General features: G+C 42.6%; 1 protein-coding gene across 1 annotated transcript in view; it reads left to right on the top strand.

The window, feature by feature from the left end:
* Positions 1-394: 394 nt before the first annotated feature.
* LOC137075884 (carcinoembryonic antigen-related cell adhesion molecule 20-like) overlaps positions 395-26,444 on the top strand; it is a 53,167-nt gene continuing 27,117 nt past the window's right edge. The window contains exon 1 of the mRNA XM_067444835.1: positions 395-440. Within this exon, the coding sequence (XP_067300936.1) occupies positions 395-440 (46 nt within the window). The remainder of the gene's footprint in view (positions 441-26,444) is intronic.

Genomic DNA, 26,444 nt, shown 5'->3' with positions numbered 1-26,444 from the left:
ACTTTTTTAAGTTAAACCAACAAAAAACAGCAATAATTTTTGACAGTGTATATATAATTTTGACATGATACAACTTTTACTTTTGGCTTACAGACTTCAATCAAGTTTGATTTTTGGCCCTTTGTTGTACAAAGTTTGTCCACCTCTGATCTAGAGGAAGTTGATGCTTACTGGAACTCAAAGTGACAATGTTCAGCGTGTGAATAATCAGAAATTAAGAGCTATAGATGATCACACGCATTAACACTTATAGATGTGCAGTTATTTTAGCTGACGGTGGCGTTTCACATCATTTCACCTCAGAGCAGCTTCACATCAGCACGTCTGTCATTTTATTACTGAAGCAGTTTTGAAGAGTTTGTCTTCTCATATTTGTGGACTGAAACCGCTGAAGATGTTTTGGACTGTTTTGTTCTGTTTGTGTTTCTGGCGTCTGGATGGTGAGTTTTAAATGTGTTTTTATGGCTTCAGCTGCTTCTGTTCTGGTCCCATGTAATAAATGACTGGTTAAATTAGTCAGAGAGGATTAACATTCACTGTCAGGACAGCACTGATAGGGGGCATTCAAATTCTAACGCAAACCCACAGAAAAATACAAACTCAGGTGACAAACGCATTTATATACAATATTTATACGAGAAAATCCCCGACACTTAATCCTGGAAACAATTGCTGTACAGTGTGAAATCCACTATAGACACAGAAATTAACCACAGCGGGAGCACACAGGTTTATCCATAGATAATAAAAAATAGTTAAACTTATAGTCAGTAGATTTGAGGTGTCAGCATGAATCTAACTTCCGCAGTTTTTTCCACTCATTTCTGCATTTCTTTCTCAAAAGTAAGTTTACAACTAAAAAACCTTACAAAAACCTCAAAAGCTTACAATGACTTCAGTACTTAGAGAGAGAGTTAGTAAGAATGTTATTATGTCTCCTGAAAAATTTGGTAATACTTAAATAATTGCAATAGTAATTATTTAAGTTTTACCAAATTTTTCAGGATTATGATGACCTTCATCTTAGAATTAATTTTACATTATATTATTCATGTTAATTATGAACCTGTACATGCATCAGCGTTGGAACCATTGTATGTGTGCGGGACACCCACTTTATAAGACCAATGATATTGGACCAACTCACTTTTACCATCTCTAATGGACGCAGTGTCCGTGACGTCACCTATAGGTTTCTGAAGAGTTTTTGAAGTTTAAAGTCAGCCGTTGCGAGACGTGGGCGGAGCTTAGGTCACATGATGACTAACAGACAGCAGACAAACGGCAATCCACCTGTCACTCAAAGTGGCCACGCCCTTAATTATGCAGAACTTTAACAAATTATATAATGTAAACGAATGAGTTATAAAAACATTCCCCTCCTCACAGTCGTCATGAAGGGCAAAATTAGCCGTATAGACCAAAACCAAAATTTGTCCCAGACTGTAAACATGTGTTTTTCTGCTGTAAAGTTGGGCATTTTAACACGAGGCTCAATGAGATTCTGCTCCTTCTGGAGCCGCTCTAGTGGCCAGACGATGAACTGCAGTTTAAGTTCCTTCCGTATCGGCTTCAAGAGTGTAAAGCTGAAATTAACTAGCAGATGTTAAGGAAAGATTACTCACCAAGAAGACAAAAGACACTTTCTGGATTAACATCTGAACTGTCTCTCCCGCATCATTCGAGACGTAAGTCTCACCTCAGTATCACCTAATCTAGGGGAGAGCAGGCCACAATCTAACGCTTTCTGACTGTCTCAGTTTGTGTAAATCCACTTGGGGTTTAGAGTATTTATTTTTCCTCACATTAATTGCACACGTCTAGCACAATTATGTGGTTTTGTTTCATTAATACAGTGTATACTTTTTTATTGATTTACCCAGAAAGAATGGAAGTGAAGTGTGACAACATGCCCCATAGGTGGGGTACATTATAACATAAGCAACTGACAGATTAAAATGCTATCTGATATAATTAAAAAAAAAAGATCCTAAACAAACTAAAATATTTTTTCAATAAAATACAATTATTAACTTTTGGAAATAAAAGAATGGCATTTTTTTATATCATAAAAAACACACACACATTTTTGATTTTGACAACAAACACGTTGCTAATACAGCTATACAGCATAGTTAAAAACAGAATAATAATGAATAATTTCTGAACATAGACTCTCAGTCATTATTTACCCTTACCTCACGGTTTCTCAAAATAATTCATAAAACTATAGAATATAATATCATAGTTCTAATAGGGGCTCACTGTAACGCAGTTAACACACCCCACCTGCGCGACCGAGATTTAAACCGCGGCTCGCGTCATATATTAATATATTATTTAATTTTTGCTATTTTACCGAATGTACTTTTGCTATGGTAAAATGAATGTTCTAATATCTTCCAAAGATTTTTTAAGGCGCTATTTTTTTTTTTTTTTTGATATGGCAACTAGTAAATACACAAAGTTTCGTCATCTTGGCATGTGTGGAACGGGTTAAACCGTGCGTTACAACTAACCCCACGTTAGGTTGTGCCCCGCGCTCCCCTACATCTTTCTCTATTGACCCCCTCTCCCCAGACTTCCTTTCACGCTGAGATCACAAAAAAATTCACCCAAAAACTATACAGTTTAATATGAACAAATACTATACATTATACATGTTTGGTGTCATATAAATGTCTCAGTGTGATTGGTACAGAGATCTCATCCCCACAGAAGTAAACCAAAATATTGTCAATGCTTTAAGAGTTTAGAGATATTTTGCTTAATGTGTGATGGACGCGTCTCCGGCCAAATGTTCTCTACCTCCTGCCGTCAATACAGGTCTATAGGACTTGATTAATGCAAATTCCCATTGTCAACTCATGCTTACATTTGAAAGAGTTTTGCATCTTTGTCTGGGTATTTAAAGAGATCACTGAAAACCCTAATAAGTTGACTGAACTCAATTGATTTAAGTAAACTTGTTCCCTCAATTCAATTGAGTAATGGAGTCTCCCAAAACTTGTATATTTAAGTTCACTTAACTTGGTGCTCACTGTTGTAGAGATTCATACACAAATTCTTGATGTGTGTGCATGTCTAACTAAGGCTGTAGATTTAAACATTTTGTGCACAAAATTTTTTCTTTACAACAAGAGTAAAGAATCTCATTGGTATTTTGATTAATATTACAAAACTATTAATAACTACTTTGACAACCAGAGGATTAGACTCTACAATGAGATCAGGGATTCTGCCAATACATTATGATTTTAACATCATCAATGAATAAACAGCATCACTTGATGATATTTTCTCTTGACTCTTTGTTCCTTAACAAATGTGCCTCACAAACACAAAGCAGCCAGAGAACTATTAATATTACATAGTCAAGGGGCAAGAGCCCAACTAAAGCAAACACTGATCTCCATCATGGTGACTTCCAACGAAACTAAACAGAAATAAAGTCAATAGGGGTGTCAACAATAATCGATTCGGCGATGCATCGCGATGCGGGGCATGAACGATTCAGCATCGATGCGGCAAAGTGCCATAATCGATTATGTCACTGTTTATTTTCTGGCGGACGATAAAGTTGTGAAGTTTCAAATACTTCCGGTTCCGGGCGCAATTCACCTTTATTCCACAAGGTGGCAATGTCTGATACCCAATGATTAAGTGACGTTTCACTCATAGTTACCTCTGACAGAAAACGAAACAATAATTATAATCTGCAAAACTTGAAATGGCTCAGTGATTTACTGCAGAGAGCAAGTACTAAACACAAGCATATGTTAGTGTCACTGTCTCTTGATGATGGATGTGGTCATGAAGCTGTCAGTGAGCAAAATATTGATTTTGAAGACGTTGAAAATGAGTTTGGAGAATATGCTGGAGATCGCGAATATGAGTCAGATGCTGAATATACTGGTAAACGAGCTCTGACGAGGTCATATGATGATGGTATTAAACATCTGCTCAAACTGAATCCTTCCAAGCTCCAAAAGGTAACGAAATAGGTTTTATTTTATTCTTCTGTAGCTGTTACTCTAAAATCAGGAGTTTTATATATTATCACGACAGGTAGAGGTCTATCCATGTTAAATATAGATCTGGGTCGCTAACGACCTGAATATGTAAGAATGTTTGGTGAAACAGTCATGCATTTAAGGGTTAATTGCATTTTATTTAATTACATTTTATTTTATTTAATAACTTTTATGTCAAAGATACAGGAGACACATAGCAGCCAATACAATCTGTTGTTTAATATCTGCTTGTATTGCCTCATAACTGATGAAAAATTTGCTTTGTGTGCAGTAGAATTTTGATGCATCACAATGCATCGTAGAATCGAATTGAATCGAATCGTTACCTGGTGAATCGTAATCGAATCGAATCGTGAAGGCAGTGCCAATGCACACCCCTAAAAGTCAATCTGGTTAGTTATAAGTTAGTTCACATATTATTACTTTTAGTAACTTATACATTTTTACTTACCAATTTTAAGATTGCACACAATGAAAAAGTCTCCATCTTAATTTGAATCAGCAACAGAAAAGGACCGCCTTTTGTAAATGTCCTCCAATCAGTGAATTAGTTCTTGTTGCCAGACAGAACTCCTTGCATGGCCAATCACATCAAAGCAAGACCAGATTGAGCTATTTTTATGATTAATTATGATTTTGAGTTCATTCAACTTGAAATCTTAAGTTTATGTATTTGGTAGGTTAATAAGTTATACTAACTTATATTTTTGAGTTTTTGGACTAAACTAGTAATATTTAGTTTAAATAAAGACAACATTAGGGTGTACAGTGATGTTGCAAAGCAATCAAGGCCAAATCTTTATATGGGTTAGCCAGTAAACGTTGAGTGTTTCCAGACACTCAGCATTATGTAGTTTTCTGAAGTCAGGTATCCATATTTTATTCTTAACTCTAGAGTATTTGATGTTATGTATGGATTATCTTTAAATTGATCATGTAATTGCTCTATACATTTACCCGACTGTTAATAAATTATTTATTCTGATTTACTCTGGAATTAGTAATTAGTGATTGACCGATATTGTTTTTTTATAACCGATAGCGATACTGATTATTTGGATGTTCATGTGCCGATAACCCGATATATAGAACCGATATTTATTTATTGTGTTATTTCTGTTTTTTTACAATTAAAAAGCAACAGCACTTAACTGCGCTTTTTAAACATTGTAATTTTTGCGGTTTCACTCCCTTACATACAGAACAAAAGACATCTACATCAATAAATAGTTTGAAAAAATTTGCTTTTTTTTTAAATACAGTGCAGTCTTTTTAACAATGCGGTTTCAACTTTTTATTTATAAATGCAGCCATATTAACAACAGGCAAAATACATATATAAAGTCTAATATTTTCAAATGGAGAACATAAATGAGAGTTGAGTCTATCAAATCCCCATAACTATGAGCATAAATATAAGCATTCATTTTAAACTACAGTTTTAAAAGGTTTATGTGTTTAATAGACTAAAGATTGAATATTCTCTGGAATTGTAATAGCTATGATGCCTAATAATTCATTTTCACGGAGCTGTAATTAATAAGATGTTTACTATATAAATGTTATATAGCAGACGTTAATATAATTTAAGGAGTTTTAAACGAGTTGGTGTTGTTTAGCCTACATAGCCTACGGTAACGTTAGCATATATGCTGGAGCAACAACTCGGTGAGTGAACGGCTGAATGCAACTGAGCATAAACGCACAGAAAGAAAGAAATTCTGTGCTTTTACTTCCAACATGCTCTCATTCATGGCTGTTTTGTTTCATTCATGTGAAGTTACGTCTTTATTGTGACATAACGGATTACCTGACGACTCTGTCAGTGAGTCGTCTCTACAGTGCCAAGTTTAAACTATATAATATCATCTCATAACATCTTATTTGTGCATATCTCAATTGTGCATTAATGTTATGTCAAACAAAGTTTATTAATTAAGGGATGCAGGTTATTTTACCTTTGAACACCGTTGTTGACTCATCTCCCCTCAGACAGTCCGTTAATGGCGCGCTTGTATGCAATTCTCAAAACGTCCACAAGATGGCGCCATTTATCGGGAAATCCGATATTACAAAACCGATACCCGATCATGGGAAAATGCTTAAATATCGGGAAAAATATCGGGAATCTGATATATCGGTCAATCAGTGTAACAGTCTAACTATTAGTAACTATCTCTAGTAAATTATGAATGGGTATAATTTCAACAAATGGTTAAACAGAATATTTAAATGTGTGTTAACTATTAAATATAAATTACCAAATAACCAGTTGGCATTCTAAACTAAATTTGAGGTCATAATAAAATTGATTCAGATAAAGAGAAAATGGAATTAAATCCCTTTGCCCAACTGAAAATAGCGAACGTGCAGGAGACCTTCACCCTCCAATCATTAGCCTCAATTGGGACGATTTGGGCGGGCTTACAAGAGAAACTGGAGGAGGTTGCCACTTGGCTTTAAACTATTGTCACTGTTAATGATTTAGTGTCTTCCCCAATTTTGTCTGGTCTAATCAGTCATCTAGGCCCCATTTACACTGCATGGTTCAAGTGACCCAATTCCGATTTTTTCCTCTCATGTGTCGATCGGATATGACATGTGAATGTGTAAGCAGTAAAAAACGCATGAATTCCGATATCCTCAGATCGGATTCAGGCCTCACTCATATGTGGTAATAAATCCGATATGATTCGGATGCGTGCATTAGCGTCTACCATGTAAGCGGTCAAACCGGATATCCCTCAGTAAATGCGAGTCGTGCGTCATTGAAAAAAGGACGGAGGCGAATGACGTCAACTCAGGTGGACACGAACTGCGATCCAGTGTTGACAAGTCCGAGGTTTTCATGCGGAATTGGGCTACTTTAACACAGTTTTGAGTTGAAATTGGGCGGGTTTTGTTGTGAAAACCTGGCAACCCCGTCAAGGGCTCTCCTCTTTTTCTCTGCCTTAGGAGAGAGATGTTTTGCCGACCTTTAAAGATGTGTGGAACAGTCCAGACAGCAAAATATTGTGCAATCATTTTGTCTGCGCCCATCGCATATCACGCTGTTTTACTTCCTTTGACCGGTTAAGAACGTCTTGGGCTGTTTCGCCAGTGTAAAGTGTAAATGCAAATATCGGATACAGGTCGCTTTTTAAAAGATGATGTAAGCGGGTCGTCAAAAAAATTGGATATAGTCACCAAATCGGAATTGTGCATCAAGACCTGCAGTGTAAATGCAGCCTTAGTTAACAAGGTGGGATATTTGAACTTAATGCAAATAGCATCTACAGTAACATTTTCTGGGAGAGGACCCACTCACATTTTTTTGCTTCCAACACCCATAGTAGTTCTTAGTTGACCTCTGGGAGTTATGAAAAAATAGTAATTCCTGATTAGCTAATAGTGAATTATCACATTCGACTGGACATCATTACTTACTAATTCATTAATCAGTGTTTCTTGTTAGTTGGTAGTTACTAGAATGCTAATAGTGTTGCTCATTTGTCCCTGTGTAGTTATTTAATAATGACCGAACAGTATTTTAACGCTGAATTGGTTGATCGTGATCCATTTGCAGTTTATTGACAAGCAGCAAGTTCGCAGTACAGGCAGATGTGGGTCGAATCTAAAGTATAAACCACAGTGTCAGTGGCAAACGGTCAGGGCAGACAGAAAACAATCACAAGTAACAGGGATAATCGGTTACAGGCAAGCAGCAAGACAACAGTGATCAATAATCCAAGCAAGATCAATACATGGGAGGACAATCACAAATTTCTGCTCAGAATTGCAGCCGTGGCAAACAATACTTCACGAGGAGTGAGCATTGAGACAAAAAAACATAAACCAGAACAAGATCTAAAAAGCTTATATGCAAACGAGCCAAAAAAGTGTTTATAAGCTGTTGACCCAAAAAACAAGTGTTTAAGGACACAAAAGTGGATACAGGCCATTGAGACAGAGCGGCACATGCTATATTACACGGAGAACTACGCCCCCTGGAGGGGAACGTCATCAGCGACAGGAAATATAATATATAAAAATGACATTTGGATATTTGACTTAATTGTGACAAAATGTTTACTGCACACGTAGGCATACTGAGTGTCAGGACCCCAAAATTGACCTATTCTTCCTGCTGAAGCTTGACGTCTTATTGCCTGTATCCACTTCTGTCTCCTTAAAGGGATACACCACAGTTTTTTCATATTAAACTGTTATTCCCTTAACTTAGACAAGTTAATACATACCTCTCTCGTCTCAGTGTACTTAATCATGTATGGCGGATTAGACTCTCAAAAGTGCTATTCCGCCATACATTATAGTTCTACTTTACTTTCAATTCAATAAAAAAAAAAAGATCTGCGTCGCGCATGAACATGCGTTCATATGCACGTACACGAAATGAAACATGCATTTTCCAGCAGAAATATCTGTGTGGATACCAGACCGACAGAATATGGGCATGATGGTCCTCCTCCTCATCATAAGTGCACATAGGCTACATAACAAGACAATGATTATAGTCTTAGTCAAAGTTTAGTTACAACTCTAAACTACTGCACAAAATATGCAAGATGGAGAGCAATGTATTGACAATTTGACATTGATTGACTATTGATTTATAGGCTATATTGAATGTAAAATGTTGATATTAATTAGCTGGACATACTGGTCAATATGGATGCACATCCCTCAGTAAATAATAACCATAAATCAAATATTGCTTTAACATGCATAATATAAAACACAGTAGCATCCTGTGGCAAGCCATTTTCGCTTTTATTTATGCACAATTTATGCATTTTTAACGTCAATAAATAAATGTTCACTATTTACGATATGAATTCTTGATATTAGGTATGGAATTGTTTCTAGTAACAATGTCTTTTTGTTGTCAGGGATTACATGTTCACTTGTACAAAAGGGAATTCTTGATATCAACAATCATGTCAGCACTCACAGATATTCTTGATACCTGAATCACTAGTTTGTTAAACATAACAAGAGCCAAGCCATAGTATAAATAGTATTTTATTTGAAAATGTATAAAAGGAAATCTGGGGGAGCCAGTTTGAATGGGTCTGATGCTGCTTACAAAATTTATCTATAATTTGCAGGTGCTATGCTTAAGTTTGTACGTAGAGGAGATGCTGGATCATCTGCCAGTACAAGCACAGACCCAGATGATCCACATCCAGCCTCAGCCAGTACTAGCACAGACCAAGTACAGCCAGATTCACCAACAGTAAAGCCGTCTTCTTCAGCAAGTACTATCTTAAGATTATATAGAAAATACTCTTCAATAAATATTGTTCGTTTGAACCTCATTCTTTGACTGTTTTGTTCAAAGGGGGGAGGAGTAAGGTGTCAGGTGTAACTGCATGGCAATGGCAAATGGTTTACATAGCTTACGGGTCAGGTAAGAGGGCCCCTTAGCAGAATTTTGCTTAGGGCCCTAGGGAGTTCAGGATCGGCTCTGGTTTTGAGTCTGGATTTGAATGTGGCTACTGTTGGAGCACATCTGATCTGTTCAGGAAGCTGGTTCCAACTCCAGCTGGCATAATAGCTAAAGGCAGACTCTCCTTGCTTTGAGTGAACTCTTGGTATTTCTAACTGATTTGATCCTGCTGATCTGAGTGATCTGTTGGGTTTGTATTTAATCAGCATATCTGTGATGTATTGAGGTCCTAGGTCATTGAGAGATTTATAAACAAGTAATAGTACTTTAAAATCAATCCTAAATGTAAGTGGAAGCCAGTGTAAAGACCTGAGGACTGGTGTGATATGGTCATATTTACTGGTCAGCTCAGAATCCTGGCAGCAGCGTTCTGTATGAGCTGCAGCTGTCTAATGGTCTTTTTGGGAAGGCCGGTGAGAAGGCCATTACAATAGTCTACCCTACTGGTGATGAAAGCATGAAATAGGGGTGCACCGATCCGATATTAGGATCGGATATCGGCCGCGATACTGACGACAAAGCTGGATCGGGGATCGGAAAAATGAACAGATCCACAGGCCGATCCAGGTGTTTTTTCTGTTTTGTTTTTTTAAATCGCAGCAGAACCCTACGTCATTCGTCAGCTTCACGTGTGTCGCGTGCTCGAAGCAACATGGAGCGAGCCAGAGAGTCGGATGTGTAGAGATATTTTATGCTTGCCACGCCAACTAGTTCATCTGTCGGCAATAATACTACCAGTTTAATCCAGAAACACCATGTTAAGGAGCACGCTGCATTCCTGCAGCTCAGTAAAACTAAAGGAGTGGACAATATAGCCCAGCAGCTAACTTTGCAGGATGCAAAGAATTAATTTAGTGTAAGTGGTGACTGATAGTGGATAATGCTAATGTAATGAACTGACGATAACAACGCGCTGTTGACGCTCGCGCATCTTGAGGAGAAATCAAAAAAGCGCCACTCACACATAGTAATTGCGGTAAACATTAAAAATGTTACGTTTTTTATCTTTATAACATATGATACAGTTAAACAACTTCTCACAACCAAATGCTATTTCCCTGAATACAATCACGATTGAAAATGTCACTGATTTCCTATGACAGCTCCATAAACAATCATTAAAATTCGTTACTTACATTTTAGATGCAATATTGAGTCTTTTTGTTCTATTTCAGCTGCGAAAATAGTTCCAAACAAAGATTCCAAGCAACAAAGTTCCAAAAAGCAGAACCACAACACGTCTCACGTGTTCGGAATGATTCAGTGGTTGAATCAAAGATTCAATAACCTGTTCGTAAACGACTTCCTCATTCTTAAAGGAATCAGTCGTTTGAATGAATCGTTTGAATTAATGACTCAATGACTCACTCATTAAGACTCACCTACTGGTGGTTTAGTTTCCTATATTTTTCAACATTTATTTTGTTTATTCAAAAATACAAATCTCATAACATCATTTAATGCAGTAGTAATTTTTCTGGGTACATAATTTAATTTGATTGGTAACATCCCTATAGTGTCTTATTTAAATTTAATGTATAGATCAAATTTAAGAATATAATATAAAACCTGAAGCATAGCTTAAATTTAATAAGATTAGGGGAAAATGCCCTTTATAAAGGTAAAATATCACTAATATGCAGATTTAAAATGTGTCAAAGCTGATTGAACACTGAGAACATTGCTTCAGAATAAGATATATTTACAACACCACACACACACACACACACACACACACACACACACACACACACACACACACACACACAAATCTAACTTTTTTCCCGGACAAGCACGACAAGTGAATGACCATTTTACTTATCCGAAGGAGAGACATGAGCATGCTTAATGTCGAGCCCTAAATTATATTTTAGATTTGAATGCACAATAGTTTTTTAAATAAATAAGAATTCAACACTTTGCATACATCTGTTATTTTGTCTTATTATCTTTATTTAGTAAAGTCTGGTGCCTTTAGTCTCTTCAAGGAAGGTGTACAGTTTATTATTAATTTAACAATAGTATCGGATCGGTATCGGGTATCGACAGATACACAAAGCCCAGGCATCGGTATCGGGACTGAAAAAGTCGGATCGGTGCACCCCTAGCATGAACCAGTTTCTCTAAGTCTTGCCTGGAGACAAAACATCTAATTCTTGCAATATTTTTCAGATGATAGTATGCTGATTTAGTTATTGCTTTGACATGACTACTGAAACTCAGGTCTGACTCTAAAATCACTCCAAGATTCCTGACTTGTTATCAGGCCTTTAGCCTCAAGATATGCGTTCACCTTGAGAATTTCATCTTTGTTTCCAAATGTAGAGATTTCGGTTTTGTCTTTGTTTAACTGAAGATAGTTTTGGCACATCCAGTTGTTAACTTCATCAATGCATTTGCACAGGGAGTCAATGGGGCTGTAGTCATTAGGTGACAGTGCTAAGTAGAGCTGGGTATCGTCAGCATTGCTGTGGTAAGCAATATTGTTATTTTTCATTATTTGGCTCAGTGGCAGCATATACAGGTTGAATAGAAGTGGTGCTAGAATTGACCCTTGTGGGACTCCGCATTTCATGGACGTCCACTCAGACTTATAATCATCTATACTCACATAATAACCTCTCCCTTCTAAGTATGACCTGAACCATTTGAGGACCATCCCAGAAAGCCCAACCCAGTTCCCTTTCGAAAGGGAACTCGCGCTGCGTCAGCTGACGCTACGGGGAACGCCTTCAGCGTGACAGGTGTCTGAAATCGCTATCAAATCACAATCCTACTGACCGTCGGCAGCTGGTGATGTCATCACCGTGCGACCAGGAAGTATAAAAAGGCACCGTGCCAACATGACAACATCCTTTCGTCTTCAGGGACTGTTTGTCTGGTTCGCTGGAAAGTCGTAAAATGAAGTGCACACGCAAGGTTAAGGGAGCGTACAGGAAGTGCGCTGATCCGTGTCCCAGGTTTCTTACGCCTGAGGACACACACACCCTGTGTGTGCTCTGCCTGGGGAAAGAGCACGCGCGGGAGGTTCTCGAGGGGGCCTCCTGCGCGAACTGCGAGCGTTTTCCGTTGAGGACGCTCCGCTCTCGCCTGGCCTTCTTCTCGAGGGAAGAAGAGCCAGCATCTGGGAGCGGTCCCGCTCAAGCTGAGGCTGAGCGGCGCCGTCTGTCCTGGGGCTCCCAGATGGACCTGGCTCATCGTCTGGAGAGTACAGTTCTCGCGGATGATCAGCCAGGTCGCGAGAGCAGGCTGACGGAGGAGGAGTCGGATGGAGACTCCTCCTCGTCGTCAGCCCATGCTCTTCCGGTCGATCAGAGGATGGCTGTGGATGAGGGGGAAAATGAAGCTGAGGCTGAATCCTCCCAGCCATCCTGCCCCGTGTATGGGGAGCTGTACGATGTAATGGGGCGCGCGGCGCTGAGACTTCAGCTGCCGTGGCAGAGAGCCAGGGGAGAGGCCGCCCGCCCAGACAGATTGGGCGATCGGTTTCTCCCCGACCATAGCCGCCCAGCTCCCGGGAGCCTTCCATTCCTCCCCGACCTTCACGAGCAGGTCGTGGGGGCATGGAAGAAACCCTATTTTAACTTCGCTGATGTCGAGGGATTGGCCGAGGCAGGGTATGTGTCGATGGCGCCCATCGACGAGACGTTCGCGAACTCTCGCATCTGGGCGGCCATCGACACTAAGAGCTCCTGCCCTGCCGTCTAAACCATTAAAGACGACCTCGCGTCTTAACGGCAGGGCATACACGTCGGCGGGTCAGGTGGCGGCGGCCTTGCACACAATGGCGGTGTTGCAGGCCTATCAGGCCGATCTGCTGAGGGACCTCGATCAGGGGGAGGGCCTACCCCCTGATGCGATGGCTGAGTTGCGCCGCACCACGGATCTCTCTCTCCGGGCGGCCAAACACACAGCAGTCGCCATCGGACGGTCGATGGCGGCTATGGTCGCCACGGAGAGGCATCTGTGGCTGAACCTGGCGGACATCGGGGGGAAAGAAAAGGCTTTTCTCCTTGATGCCCCGGTCTTGCCCTCTGAACTTTTCGGCACCTCCGTCGAGGCGGTGGTGGGAAAGTTCAGAGAGGCGAGGGCGTGCTCAGCGCCATATAGAACGTGTATTCCGCTGAGGTCCGGGGCGGCGCCCAGGCAGGAGGGTGTCCCTGACCCTTCGAGATCTGAGGATCATCGATTGGGCCAACGCAGCAGCGTAGCCTCTCGGGCGCCCCCTCCGTGGAGGAGTAGGACGCAGAAGAGGCGGGACACCCGCAACAGGAGGAGGGACATCGGGGAGAAGAGCCGCTTCCAGCGCCGGAAGCGGGGTGGTGAGTCTCCGCCCCCGAGGGCGCGGAAGTGATGTAAATGTGTCCCCTCCTTTGTTTTTCTGTTGCGTTTCTTTTCTCTCCCCGGGCGCGCTTCACACCAGGCCGCGCGGGCCGATGATGAGCGGATGTGAGACTCTGACGGCCTGCCAGGCCGGTGTGTGCTCTGCCCGCACACAGTGCATCGTCTCTGGGAATAGCGGGATTTCGCGGCCGCCTCCTCGGCCTTATTTGAGAATAAAGCGCCCCACCCTCAGGTTAGTGCGCCGAAGCATGCATGTTACATGAAGCGATGAGGCACAGAAGACAGCGGGTCGGTTTTAGGGCAAACATTCTTCTTTTTAATGCCGTATGTTTGGACTCTATGCTTCCCTGAGGGATATTTTGTCTACAAAAGATGAAGAAAAGTGTAACAGTTGGAGAAGTGGGCCTGTAGTTCCCCGGTGTTCCCCTGTAGTACATATGTAGGCTGTATGTTTGCTAGTGTAGCAACAGTAGTTTATAAGGCTGTTTTCTCTTCTGGATATGTGTAATATGAGCAGTTGAGGCCACCGCACATGCCGCGGGCATGTAGCGGCGATATAAACTGACGTATGTTCTCCTGGCGAACGTTTTTAGCTGTAGCCACCTCTGGGTAGCGTTGGCACCTCTGCTAGTGAAATATCTAGATGAATTTGTGAGGTTAGGCTAGCGCATGAACTACAGTAAGGTCTGTCCCAGTCCTTTTTAGGGCCGTTGTTGTGGGATTATCAGACCGATGCTAGTGCATCAAGTTGGCCTAGGCTGTTGATGGGATGACGGTGGCGTCTCGCGGTGTCATATCGCCCTGGCAGTTGCCCCGGGCTCCTGTCGGTATCCCCGCAGGAGCTTTGTATCCCTACCCGGCCTCCCCGTAGTAGGGTTGTCCGGCCAATGCCCACCCCCCTTCTGCATTTGGGGGTTGTTATTAATGCAAAAAGGTGTATAGCAGAATGGATCGCGACTCAGCCAGTGGTCGTGGGGACGGGGTAGGCGTCTCTTCGCGGTGCACAGTCAGACTGGTTTTGCTAGCCCCGCCCCCCAGAGCTAGTGCGGCCGCCACTTCTGGGCGGCCCCCCGGCTTGGTTCAGGAAATGGCCGGTTGTGTGTATTCAATATCTTTCACTTTTTTGCTCTGTGTCTTCTGCTTCACCTTTTTAGGCTCGGGTCGAGCTGTACTTCGCAACCATCTGAAAGCATCGGTTGGTAGGATGCTCCCCTGGAGTCGAAACACTGTCATGGCTGACGCCCTTGCGCGGACGGCGGACCGCTGGACGACCAGACGGCCGCCCTGGAGGCAGGTGGCGTAAGTTGTACTCCCCTCGCTTTAGAGGGTGCAAGGCGTTTTATGCTGAGTGCACTGCTGAGGGCATTGTGTTTTAGGTCCACGCTGGTAGGCGCTGCCTGAGAGACTGCGCCGTCGCAGAAGGCTGCTATGGGCCGCTGGGGCGGACCGACTATAGAAGGCTGGCTGGTGGGAGACGCCAGCCGAGGCAGTCCGGGCAGTTAACTCTGGGTCAGGTGGTAGGCCTCAGTAGGCCTCCCTGCGGGTGAGTTCCGACATCGTGGCCCATGTGAGCGGGGAGGGTTCTCCCCAACGATGTCGGCTGCAGTAGAAACCTTGTCATAAGTAGGCCCCTAACGGCCTCCCTGGGGATGAGTCCCCAGGTAGTAGGGATGCGCGATATACCGGTACTGGAAAAATACCGGTATATATTTTATTTAAAACGGTACGATATCACGATTTGGCACATTTCGGTATATGCTGCTGTTCTGAAGTTCACCGCTAGATGGCAGCGCGCTACCCAAACTGACCCGAAACAACCGGCAAATGTGACAACAACATAGACGAACAAAATGGATAAAGCAGTTGAATCTCACTCAAGATGCCCAAAACGAATTAATAAAGAGAGGAGTAGAAGTGACATTTGTAATGACTTTGCTTATAAAACTGATGAAGAACCATCAAACCTAGCCAAGAAGCATATCTGTCACTATTCTGACTTTAAGACTTCTGAAGAGATCGACAGGTCAGTGAATCATTCAAACCATCTCATTTAGACATTTATTTTCTTTTAACACTGATCAACGCACACACACAGCCTAACATAAGATCGAATATCACAATCTCCAGCGTTCGTTTCAACCAATGACATTTAGATCTCATTATATTTGCACGCGTACTATTGCACTATTTATATTCCCGTTAGACACAACCGCCTGTGTTTATGTGAATAACTTACTCACTAAAGACGGACATTTGTACATAACTCTGTGTATTTGACTGTTTAAGGAAACTTAATGTGTAATGTGCGAGCGTGACTAAGTGACAGGCGTGTGTGTGTGTGTGTGTGTGTGTGTGTGTGTGTCGTATGAGCTCATATCTCCTGTAACTGTTATTACGAAATGCTATAAAATCACTTGCATGTTCAAATGATTTCCGTTATCCATCCCGAGACCAGCGTGAAATGTTGAATAGGATTATGCAGATTGCTTTAGTGTAGTGCGATCAGTGGCGGCTAAGTTACTGGTCTGTCAGAGAGGGGAAGCTCATTTTCGGCCAATTGTCTTATTTATTTAAAAGTAAATTCTGCCCTACGTTCCTTTTCAAGAAAATGGTCTTTTACCCTGTGAATGAATGAACGATCTAAAAAAATATTAAACTCTGTAAAACTGAAACAAGGAATGTGGTGTATAATTGTGTGAAATGTATGATGAAAATGAAGCAATTTCGCCAAGCAAATATCAAAGAAATAGGTTGCAGCAGTTTTTATTTCGAATGAACTTGAGAAATTCGCGATGGGACTGAGCGCGAATAGCTTCAGTGATTCCTTATAGTACAGAATCGCTGTCAGTCAAAAGGAGATGCAGACCCTCCAATCATCACGCAGAAGCTCGGAGTCCGGGCCAGCCCACTCCCCATTCGCTCCCAGAGACGCTGAGCGTCCGTGGGCGGGACATAATCGCAGCGTTTATCCAATGACCGTCTAGTTTCGAAGCGCTGAAAAAAACCGTTCAAAGCAGCCCCATTGAAGTCAATGGGCGCTGGGCTTCAATAGGGAAATGCACTGTGACGCTGCGGGAATGTATGGGATGGAAATCGAGTCAGCCGACCTGCTATATGTAAACGAACTCGTCTTTGAGATAAACGTTTTCTAACGCATTTTTAGTCAATACAATGTTAATATAATAGTACATATTTGACCATTAATTTTGTGACATTATAAGGGAAGCCGAGCTTCCCTTGCAGTCTTAAAGAAATCGCCACTGAGTGCGATGTCTTTTGAAACCAGAAGCAATTTGCTAATTTTGAGAGATTTTTGCTGAAATTATTTCTCACAAGAAAGTTTTCAAATGACTGATTTGATGTGATAAGCTTTGCTGATTCATTTACTAAGAAACATTTGTGGTAATTTCCCACTTTATAAACTCAAAACTTGCATAATTGTTCTCATTCGCGTGCAATATACCCGCGCTAATATCAGACCTTGTGGTATCGATTTAATATCGGTACTTCGGTATTAGATTGTGGTACCGTACCGAATCCAAAATTGTGGTATCGAGCCATCCCTACCAGGTAGTGACTGGATACCCAGTCCTCATCAGCCAGCAGACAGCCACTGTCAGCCCGACTTAAGGGCTCGCTGAGTTTCAGCACGCCTCACATGGCGTCCCCTGAGGGGGTGACCTAGGGTTCCGACCATTGGTTGACAGGATCTAGGCCGCTTTAGGCCTCCTGTAGGGTGAGCCCCGGTTCCCAGGTCTTGCAACAGTGTGCGTGGGTGCTAGCCAGGCGGCTAGCATAGTCTGCTATCAGGGACGGGCCGCTTCAGGCCGTCCTATGGTCGTTTCCCGGCCCTGCGGGGTTTCCGGTGGGTTTTGCCATCGGATAAGCACCGTATGTCACCAATCTAATAGGGAACTGCCATTCGGCAATAGGCCTCTCCAGGCCGCCCTAAAAAGACCGGACTGTACGTAGGCATCAAACAAGCCTCCCTGGAGGCGAGCCCCGGGAACACAACAGCTCCCAACAGTTTGCACGTTGGCTGGCAGGAAGTAGGCCGCTTTAGGCCGCCTGAGGGTGAGCCCCCGAGCTGGGACGCTCGGTAGGCCAGTGTATTATGCCGTCAGGCCTTTTTGGGCCTTTTTGGGAGGGATTCCCGGACCAGGTCTCGGTGACAAGCTAGCTATTAGCATGGGTGGCTTCTGACGTTATAGCCTCATGAGCCCCCTGAGGAACCAGTAAAGCCACCTGCCTGCAGGCCGCCTGAGGGTGAGCCCCGAGCTGGGACGCTCGTTAGGCCAGTGTATTATGCTGTCAGGCCTCTTTGGGCCTTTTTGGGAGAGGATTCCCGGACCAAGGTCTCGGTGACAAGCTAGCCATTAGCGTGGGTGGCTTCTGGCGTTATAGCCTCATGAGCCCCCTGAGGAACCAGTAAAGCCACCTTCCTGCGGCTTTTAACAGCTAACAGCAAACAGCTAACACTAACGGTGCTGGGTGGAGGCGCCTCATGGCCTCCCTGGAGGGGAAACGGTTCCTTGGAACGGGAACGTATAACTGGCTTTGGGCTGACAGCTAGCGGCTGCCCGCCGGTGGGTCCCGGCCTGAGCCGGTATAACTCAAGGGCGGGCTCATGCCCTAGCACAACGAGACTCCGTTTCTGCTGTGCAGTCCCTTTAGGACAGGGGACTGGCGAGCCTACAGCATGGGTTACCTACCAAGCTGGCTTAAGAGCTCAAGAGGGTCCCAAGCTGGCTTAAGAGGGTCATCTGCGAGCTTACGGCCGCTTGAGTCTGATCAGACGGGCAGGCCCCTCTCGGGGCCTCCCGAGTAGATCAGTCCATAGGCCTTTTTTAGGCCTCCTGAGCACCCCTGTAATAAATGTGCTCAGTAGATCCTAGGATCGAGCAGAAGAGACTCCCCTCGATGGCAAGGGTAAGAAGCACTAAGCTGAGTACTGCTCTCCAGGATTCCCGTCTCCGAGTTCCGGTCTGAGGAGGACATTGCCAGTTTGCAGTCCCTCAGTCTGGATGCTCATAAGTAGAGCGATGTCCGGAGGCTCTGTTTTGACAGACAGGGTTGGCCAAGTTGGGGTGTCCCACAGAAGTGATGCCAGGTGAGGCCTCCCTGGTGGCATTCGGTGAAGGTTTTTCCCGAATTAGTAACGGCTGGTGGCGCCCTCGGGTCCCCTAGCCACATTCCCTTAAGGGACTCCTTCCTTCGAAAGTAGTAGGTCCCAGGCCCTCGAGCAAGCTGAGAGTAGGAAACCTCAGTTAAAACTTGTTTAGGTTCTCTCTTAGGCATATAGCTTGGGCTATGACCGTAGGGAATGATGTCACTGGCAGCCTGTGTGGCTAGAGGGGAAGTGGTTCAGACTTTCCGCGAACACTCGTCCAGGCAGTTCTCACTGCCAGTAAGGGGCGTGCACTCCCCTCAGCATGGCGGCGTGGGTATATCGTTCCCCGTAGCGTCAGCTGACGCAGCGCGAGTTCCCTTTCGAAAGGGAACGTCCCCGGTTACGTATGTAACCTTAGTTCCCTGAGAACAGGGAACGAGACGCTGCGTCACATGGCCATGCTTCAAGGTGTGCCTGCCCACAGTCCCTTCAGACGAAGCGGATGTTGTCATGTTGGCACGGTGCCTTTTTATACTTCCTGGTCGCACGGTGATGACATCACCAGCTGCCGACGGTCAGTAGGATTGTGATTTGATAGCGATTTCAGACACCTGTCACGCTGAAGGCGTTCCCCGTAGTGTCAGCTGACGCAGCGTCTCGTTTCCTGTTCTCAGGGAACTAAGGTTACATACGTAACCGGGGACGTTTTCCAGCCTGTCTAGAAGTATGGTGTGGTCAACAGTATCGAATGCAGCACTGAGGTCCAGTTGTACCAGAATTGATGTTTTTCCTGTATCAGTATTTAAGCGAATATCATTTATAATCTTTATGAGCGCTGTCTCTGTACTGTGATGCGGTCGGAAACCAGATTGAAAATTGTCAAAGAATCTGTTTGAGTTTAAGAATTTGTTTAGTTGATTGAAAACAACATTTTCGATGATCTTGCCAATGAAGGGGAGATTTGAGATTGGTCTGTAGTTGCCTAGTATGGAGTTATCCAGATTTCTCTTTTTCAGAAGAGGCTTAACTATTGCAGTTTTAAGGGCAGTTGGAAAAGTCCAATAGAGAAGTGAGGAGTTTACCACTTCTAGGAGATCTGCTTCCAAACAGTTAAACACACTTTTGAAAAAAGAAGTGGGGAGTGCGTCAAGGGCACAGGTTGATGTTTTAAGATGCTGTACTGTATCTTCTAAAATTTTACCGTCAATTGTTTCGAAATCAGACATAGTAATTTTCCGAGGGTTTGGTCTGATCTGTCTGACCCCAGAGCAACTCAAGGATGTGCTGATTGCCTTTCTGATATTTTTGATTTTCTCTGAGAAGAATGAAGCAAACTCGCTGCATTTGCTGTCTGAGAGCATGTCTCTGGGAATGTGACTCGGGGGGTTTGTTAGTCTCTCGACAGTAGCAAAAAGAGTGCATGTGTTGTTTGTGTTTCTGTTTATAATATTTGAGAAGAAGGTCTGTCTAGCTTTGCCTAGTTCAACATTGAAAGCATGAAGGCTGTCTTTATAGATGTTATAAGGGACTACAAGTTTTGTCTTCCGCCACGTTTGTTCAGTTAAAACACATCTTGTTATTACGACACAATTGAGTGGAAAAAACTATATATGTGGCCCTATGTGGCAGCAATGCGTCATCGCACCAGGTTAACTGTAAATGTGGAAAAAAATGTTTCCAGTGCAGTTTTGCGAAAATTTCCTTTTTTGAATTGCATGAAAAATCACCTCAAGAAAGCGTAAAACCTTTTGGTAACACTTTATAATAACGTTCAGTTGTAAGTCATTTATAAGTGGTTAGTTAATGATGAACTAATCATTTACAAAACATTCATAAATGATTATCAAGTGATATGCTAACATTTTATGAATGTTTTGTAAATTCCGTTACAAGTCATTTACAAGTGATTAGTAAATAATTAACTAATGATTTATGAAACATGACTACATGTTCATTAATGATTAATGAGTGATTTGTTAATTATTTTACATATATTTAGTAGATTTAGTTATAAGAAATGTACAATTGATTAGTTAATCATGAACTAATGATTTACAAAACATGACAATGCTTTTCATAATTGTTACTTTTTTATGTTTTGTAGATTCAGTTATAAATTATTGACAAGTTATTAGATAACGATAAATTAATAATTTACAAATCATTATTATACATTCATAAATGATTAATATGCTAACGATTTACAAATCTGTCATAAGTTAGGCCTATCTTTAAAAAAAATACCATTTCATGAAATAATTAAACAGAGCCTTTGTAAATGGTTAAGTTACTAGTTAATATATTATTAATCACTGAAATGTCAATATACTATTATCTCAATAAATTGTTAATCATGAACAAATGATGATCAAACCATTAGTAAATGATGAGTAGCCTATATAATGTATTGATGCATATCCCAATGCATCAGGTCAAGACATTTAATTATTTGCATTTGTAAAAGTAGACATGATTTTATAAATATAAATAGGCTACTTTTTATAGCAAAAACTGACCAAAAACAGTATAAAAGTATTAGCTAATGTTGCATTCAAGGTTTTCTGAAGTCATACAATATCTTTATGTGAAGAACAAAGTTGATCTTAATATTTTAATCATTGAAATGATGACCCCTTTATGAACGCATCTTTCTCATATTTCTCATTCAAATAATACTCCTGACTCTTTAGCATGATGCAATCGGTTACATGACACATGAGAGCCAATGGCATTTTACAATCAAAGCTGACGTAATGACGCAATTGGTCACAAGACACACGACAGCCAATGCTGTCAAAGCTGTCGTGACGTTTCTTCCGGAAGTTCCGGCGACAAATTTGAAATGTGTTGTTAATCATTAATCATCGGCCGGTAGATGATGGACTCGATGCTGCTGATCGCTTCTGGGGATTTACTTCACACAAACCAATCGTTTGGCCTCGGGACACTTGGAATATTTGCACGTTTTGAATAAATTGTTCCTGCAGTCGTATCTGCCTGTTTTTTTTAATATAAAACACAAATGGGTAGGTTTAGGGAAGGGATTGGTTATGATGCTTTCAGTAATTATGTCAATTACCTATTTACATATTCATATTGCAAGTGGTGAGGAATAGCAGAATTTAATTTTCACATTTAACGTTACATTTGTCGTAGCGATCAATGGACGCATTTGTAACAGGTGAGAAATATCTACGAAAGATGTGTAAAACATTTACAAGTGATGAATAGTCTACACTTTAGATTAGGGGACGCAGAAAGCTTTGTAAATGCCTTGTATACGTGTGCAGATCATTTGTAACGGGTGATAAAGATTTGGAAAATTATTTATTCATGCGTTTACAACATCATCTCTAACAGGTGATGAACACTTTGTAGTGTGTACTTTAATGTAAATGCTGACTGGTGAGGGTATAGACAGCTGTCTTCTCTGACACGTGCACCTGATGCTTCACTGGAGGGTAAACCAGTTCACATTATCACTAACGTTAGACCCATCACAGAACACAAGTCTGACCCATTGAGTAAAAGGATTTAACTTAACGCACTGCAATCCCCTGACTTTAAGTCATTCTAAAATGTTTATTAATTTGACAACTAGTAATTTATCATTATTCAAAAAAAATAGCTTTAGCATAAATGCATTTTGTTGGTTTTAACAGACCAGCTTAAAAATGTAATGATGCATCAATAAATTATATATTCATTATCTACTAATGGTTTGATCTTCATTTGTTCACGATTAACAATTGTTTATTGAGATAATGGTACACTGACATTTCAGTGATTAATAATATATTAATTAGTAGCTAAATAACCAGTTACTAAGGACCTGTTTGGTTATTTTATGATGTTATTTTTTTTAAAGATAACTTACAGATTTGCAAATTGTTAGCATATTATACTTAAACATTTATGAATCCATAATCATGATTTGTAAATGATTAGTTTATCATTATCTAATAACTTGTCAATAATTTATAACTGAATCTACAAAACATACAAAAAAGTAACAATTATGAAAAGCATTGTCATGTTTTGTAAATCATTAGTTCATGATTAACTAATCAATTGTAAATTTCTTATAACTGAATCTACTAAATGTATGTAAAATAATTAACAAATCACTCATTAATCATTAATGAACACGTAGTCATATTTCATAAATCATTAGTTAATTATTTACTAATGACTTGTAAATGACTTGTAACAGAATTTACAAAACATTCATAAAATGTTAGCATATCACTTGATAATCATTTATGAATGTTTTGTAAATGATTAGTTCATCATTAACTAACTACTTATAAATGACTTACAACTGAACATTATTATAAAGTGTCACCAAATATGGTACCAATCTCATAAACTTATAGTTTATTCACAATAGAATATAGATAACATATCAAATGTTGAAAGGGAGACATTTTGAAATGTCATGCCAAATATTGGATTTTTTTCATTTTGGATTTCATGAGAGCTACACATTCCAAAAAATGTTGGGACAAGTAGCAATAAAAGGCTGGAAAAGTTAAATGTACCTATAAGGAACAGCTGGAGGACCAATTTGCAACTTATTAGGTCAAAGACGATTTGGGAATAAAAAGAGCCTTTCAGAGTGGCAGTGTCTCTCAGAAATCAAGATAGGCATTTTCTCTGGGCCAAGGCTCATTTAAAATGGACTGTGGCAAAGTGGAAAACTGTTCCGTTGTCAGACGAATCAAAATTTAAAGCTCTTTTTGGAAAACTTGGATGCCATGTCATCCAGACTGAAGAGGACAAGGACAACCCAAGTTGTTCTCAGCGCTCAGTTCAGAACCTGCATCTCTGATGGTCTGGGGTTCATGAGTGTGTGTGGCATGGGGAGCTTACACATCTGGAAAGGCTCCATCAATGCTGGAAGGTATATCCAAGTTCTAGAACAACATTTGCTCCCATCCAGACGTCGTACCTTTCAGGGAAGACCTTGCATTTTCCAACATGACAATGCCAGACCACATACTGCATCAATTACAACATCAGGGCTGCGTAGAAGAAGGATCCGGCACTGAAATGGCCAGCCGGCAGTCCAGATCTTTCACCGTTAGAAAACATTTGCAGCATCATAAAGAGGAAGATGCGATAAAGAAGACCTAATAGTATAGACCTAATAGTAGCCTGTATTAGACAAGAATGGGACAACAATCCTATTTCTAAACATGAGCAACTTGAGTCTCCTCAGTCCCCAGACGTTTGAAGTAGTGCTGGGCGCTATGACCAAAAAATTATATCACAGTATTTTTCTAAATTATATCGGTTTCACGGTATATGATGCTATTTTTTTTCCATGACCAGGTGTTAACCACATTTTCTACTGACTGAGAGAGGAAATACTGCAGTAGATTGACTAGAATGCCCTATTTTACTGTCATGAATGAATATTGTAGAAAAATTCCACACTAGAGTAATACAGAGTTTGCAAAACCCCACAAAATGATGCTGAGGTCCACAAACAGTGGACATTTTTGAGTGCACTCATTCAATCTCACATTACACCGCAATAATGAGTGTACAGCTGATGTACACACAACGGCTGTCCGACTTCACGCACTCGTTTTCATTCACTCCTTCAAGCAAACAATAAAAGTGGATGACATAGGGAATAGTGAATGATGCTTCAGTTGCCGATTCTGGATTTAGCCTTGCGATCTCAGCTGTTTTCTCACAACAGTGCAATAGTGAAAAGGGACACCTCTTAAACAGTGTCGTGCTGCGCAGCATTCCGAACGTTGTTTAAAGCGACATATACTGGTATTGCGGCATCATCAAAATTCATATCATTGTAACGAACTGCTCTAAGACAGAAGGTTGAAGATCCACACGCAGTATTTATTAAAGGGTAATCCAATGTCGTAGTCCATAAAACAGGCAAAAGGTCATACACAGGTAGGCAGTTCGAAAAGGCAAACAAAACAGAAGGAACAGGCAAAAGGGTAATCCACGGAGAAGGCAAGAAATCAAAGACCAAGATACATGAAACCAGAGAAACGCTCAGAAATGCAGTTGTGACACTAAACAAGACTTCGCAATGAATGACAGAGTGAACAAGGTATATATAGGCAGATGTAATGAGGTGATGAGACACAGGTGTAAACAGTGAGTGCTAATGAGTCCAAGGATTATGGGTAATGTAGTTTGTGATGGAATGACAGTCCAGGGTGGAGTGCCCTCTGTTGGTGATCACGGGCACTCACACTGATGAATTGTGACATAGCCCCCCCTCAAAGGAGCGGCTTCCAGACGCTCCTAAAATTGTCCAGGAGGGAGGTGGAGCGGAGGTGGACCCGGGGGCGGGAAGGAGGGCCAGGCCCATGTAGTGGAAGAGGGCCTGGAGATTCAGGCAGAGCAGGAGGCCAGGATGGAGCTGGCCGGGCAGATGACCAGGGTGGCGTAGACCGGGCAGATGACCAGGGTGGCGCAGGCGACCGGAACAGAGCTGGCAGTCTTGAAGACCCCCCCGGCGGAGCAGACGACCACCACAGCAGAGCAGACGGTCTTGAAGACCTCCACGGCAGAGCAAACGGTCTTGAAGACTCCCACGGTGGAGCAGACGACCACCACAGCAGAGCAGACGGTCTTGAAGACCCCCACGGCGGGGCAGGCAGAGCAGGTGGTCTGGACTCGGGGGCAGGAGGCGGAGCCCTCTCTCGACTCGGGGCAGGAGGCGGAGCCCTCTCTGGACTCGGGGCAGGAGGCGGAGCCCTCTCTGGACTCGGGGCAGGAGGCGGAGCCCTCTCTGGACTCGGGGCAGGAGGCGGAGCCCTCTCTGGACTCGGGGCAGGAGGCGGAGCCCTCTCTGGACTCGGGGCAGGAGGCGGAGCCCTCTCTGGACTCGGGGCACGGGCCGGAGCCCTCTCTGGACTCGGGGCACGGGCCGGAGCCCTCTCTGGACTCGGGGCACGGGCCGGAGCCCTCTCTGGACTTTGGTCAGTGGCTGGAGGTTCTGGAAGATCCGCTGAGACGACTTGAGGCTCTGGAAGGTCCGCGGAGACGACACCAGGCTCTGGAAGGTCCGCGGAGACGACACCAGGCTCTGGAAGGTCCGCGGAGACGACACCAGGCTCTGGAAGGTCCGCGGAGACGACACCAGGCTCTGGAAGGTCCGCAGAGACGACACCAGGCTCTGGAAGGTCCGCGGAGACGACACCAGGCTCTGGAAGGTCCGCGGAGACGACACCAGGCTCTGGAAGGTCCGCGGAGACGACACCAGGCTCTGGAAGGTCCGCGGAGACGACACCAGGCTCTGGAAGGTCCGCGGAGACGACACCAGGCTCTGGAAGGTCCGCTGAGACGACACCAGGCTCTGGAAGGTCCGCTGAGACGACACCAGGCTCTGGAAGGTCCGCTGAGACGACACCAGGCTCTGGAAGGTCCGCTGAGACGACACCAGGCTCTGGAAGGTCCGCTGAGACGACACCAGGCTCTGGAAGGTCCGCTGAGACGACACCAGGCTCTGGAAGGTCCGCTG

This window comes from Pseudorasbora parva, chromosome 5 (genome assembly GCF_024679245.1).
Source record: "Pseudorasbora parva isolate DD20220531a chromosome 5, ASM2467924v1, whole genome shotgun sequence".
NCBI lineage: Eukaryota > Metazoa > Chordata > Actinopteri > Cypriniformes > Gobionidae > Pseudorasbora > Pseudorasbora parva.
The sequence above is the reverse complement of the archived record's forward strand: the minus strand, read 5'-3'. Positions and strand labels throughout refer to the sequence as shown.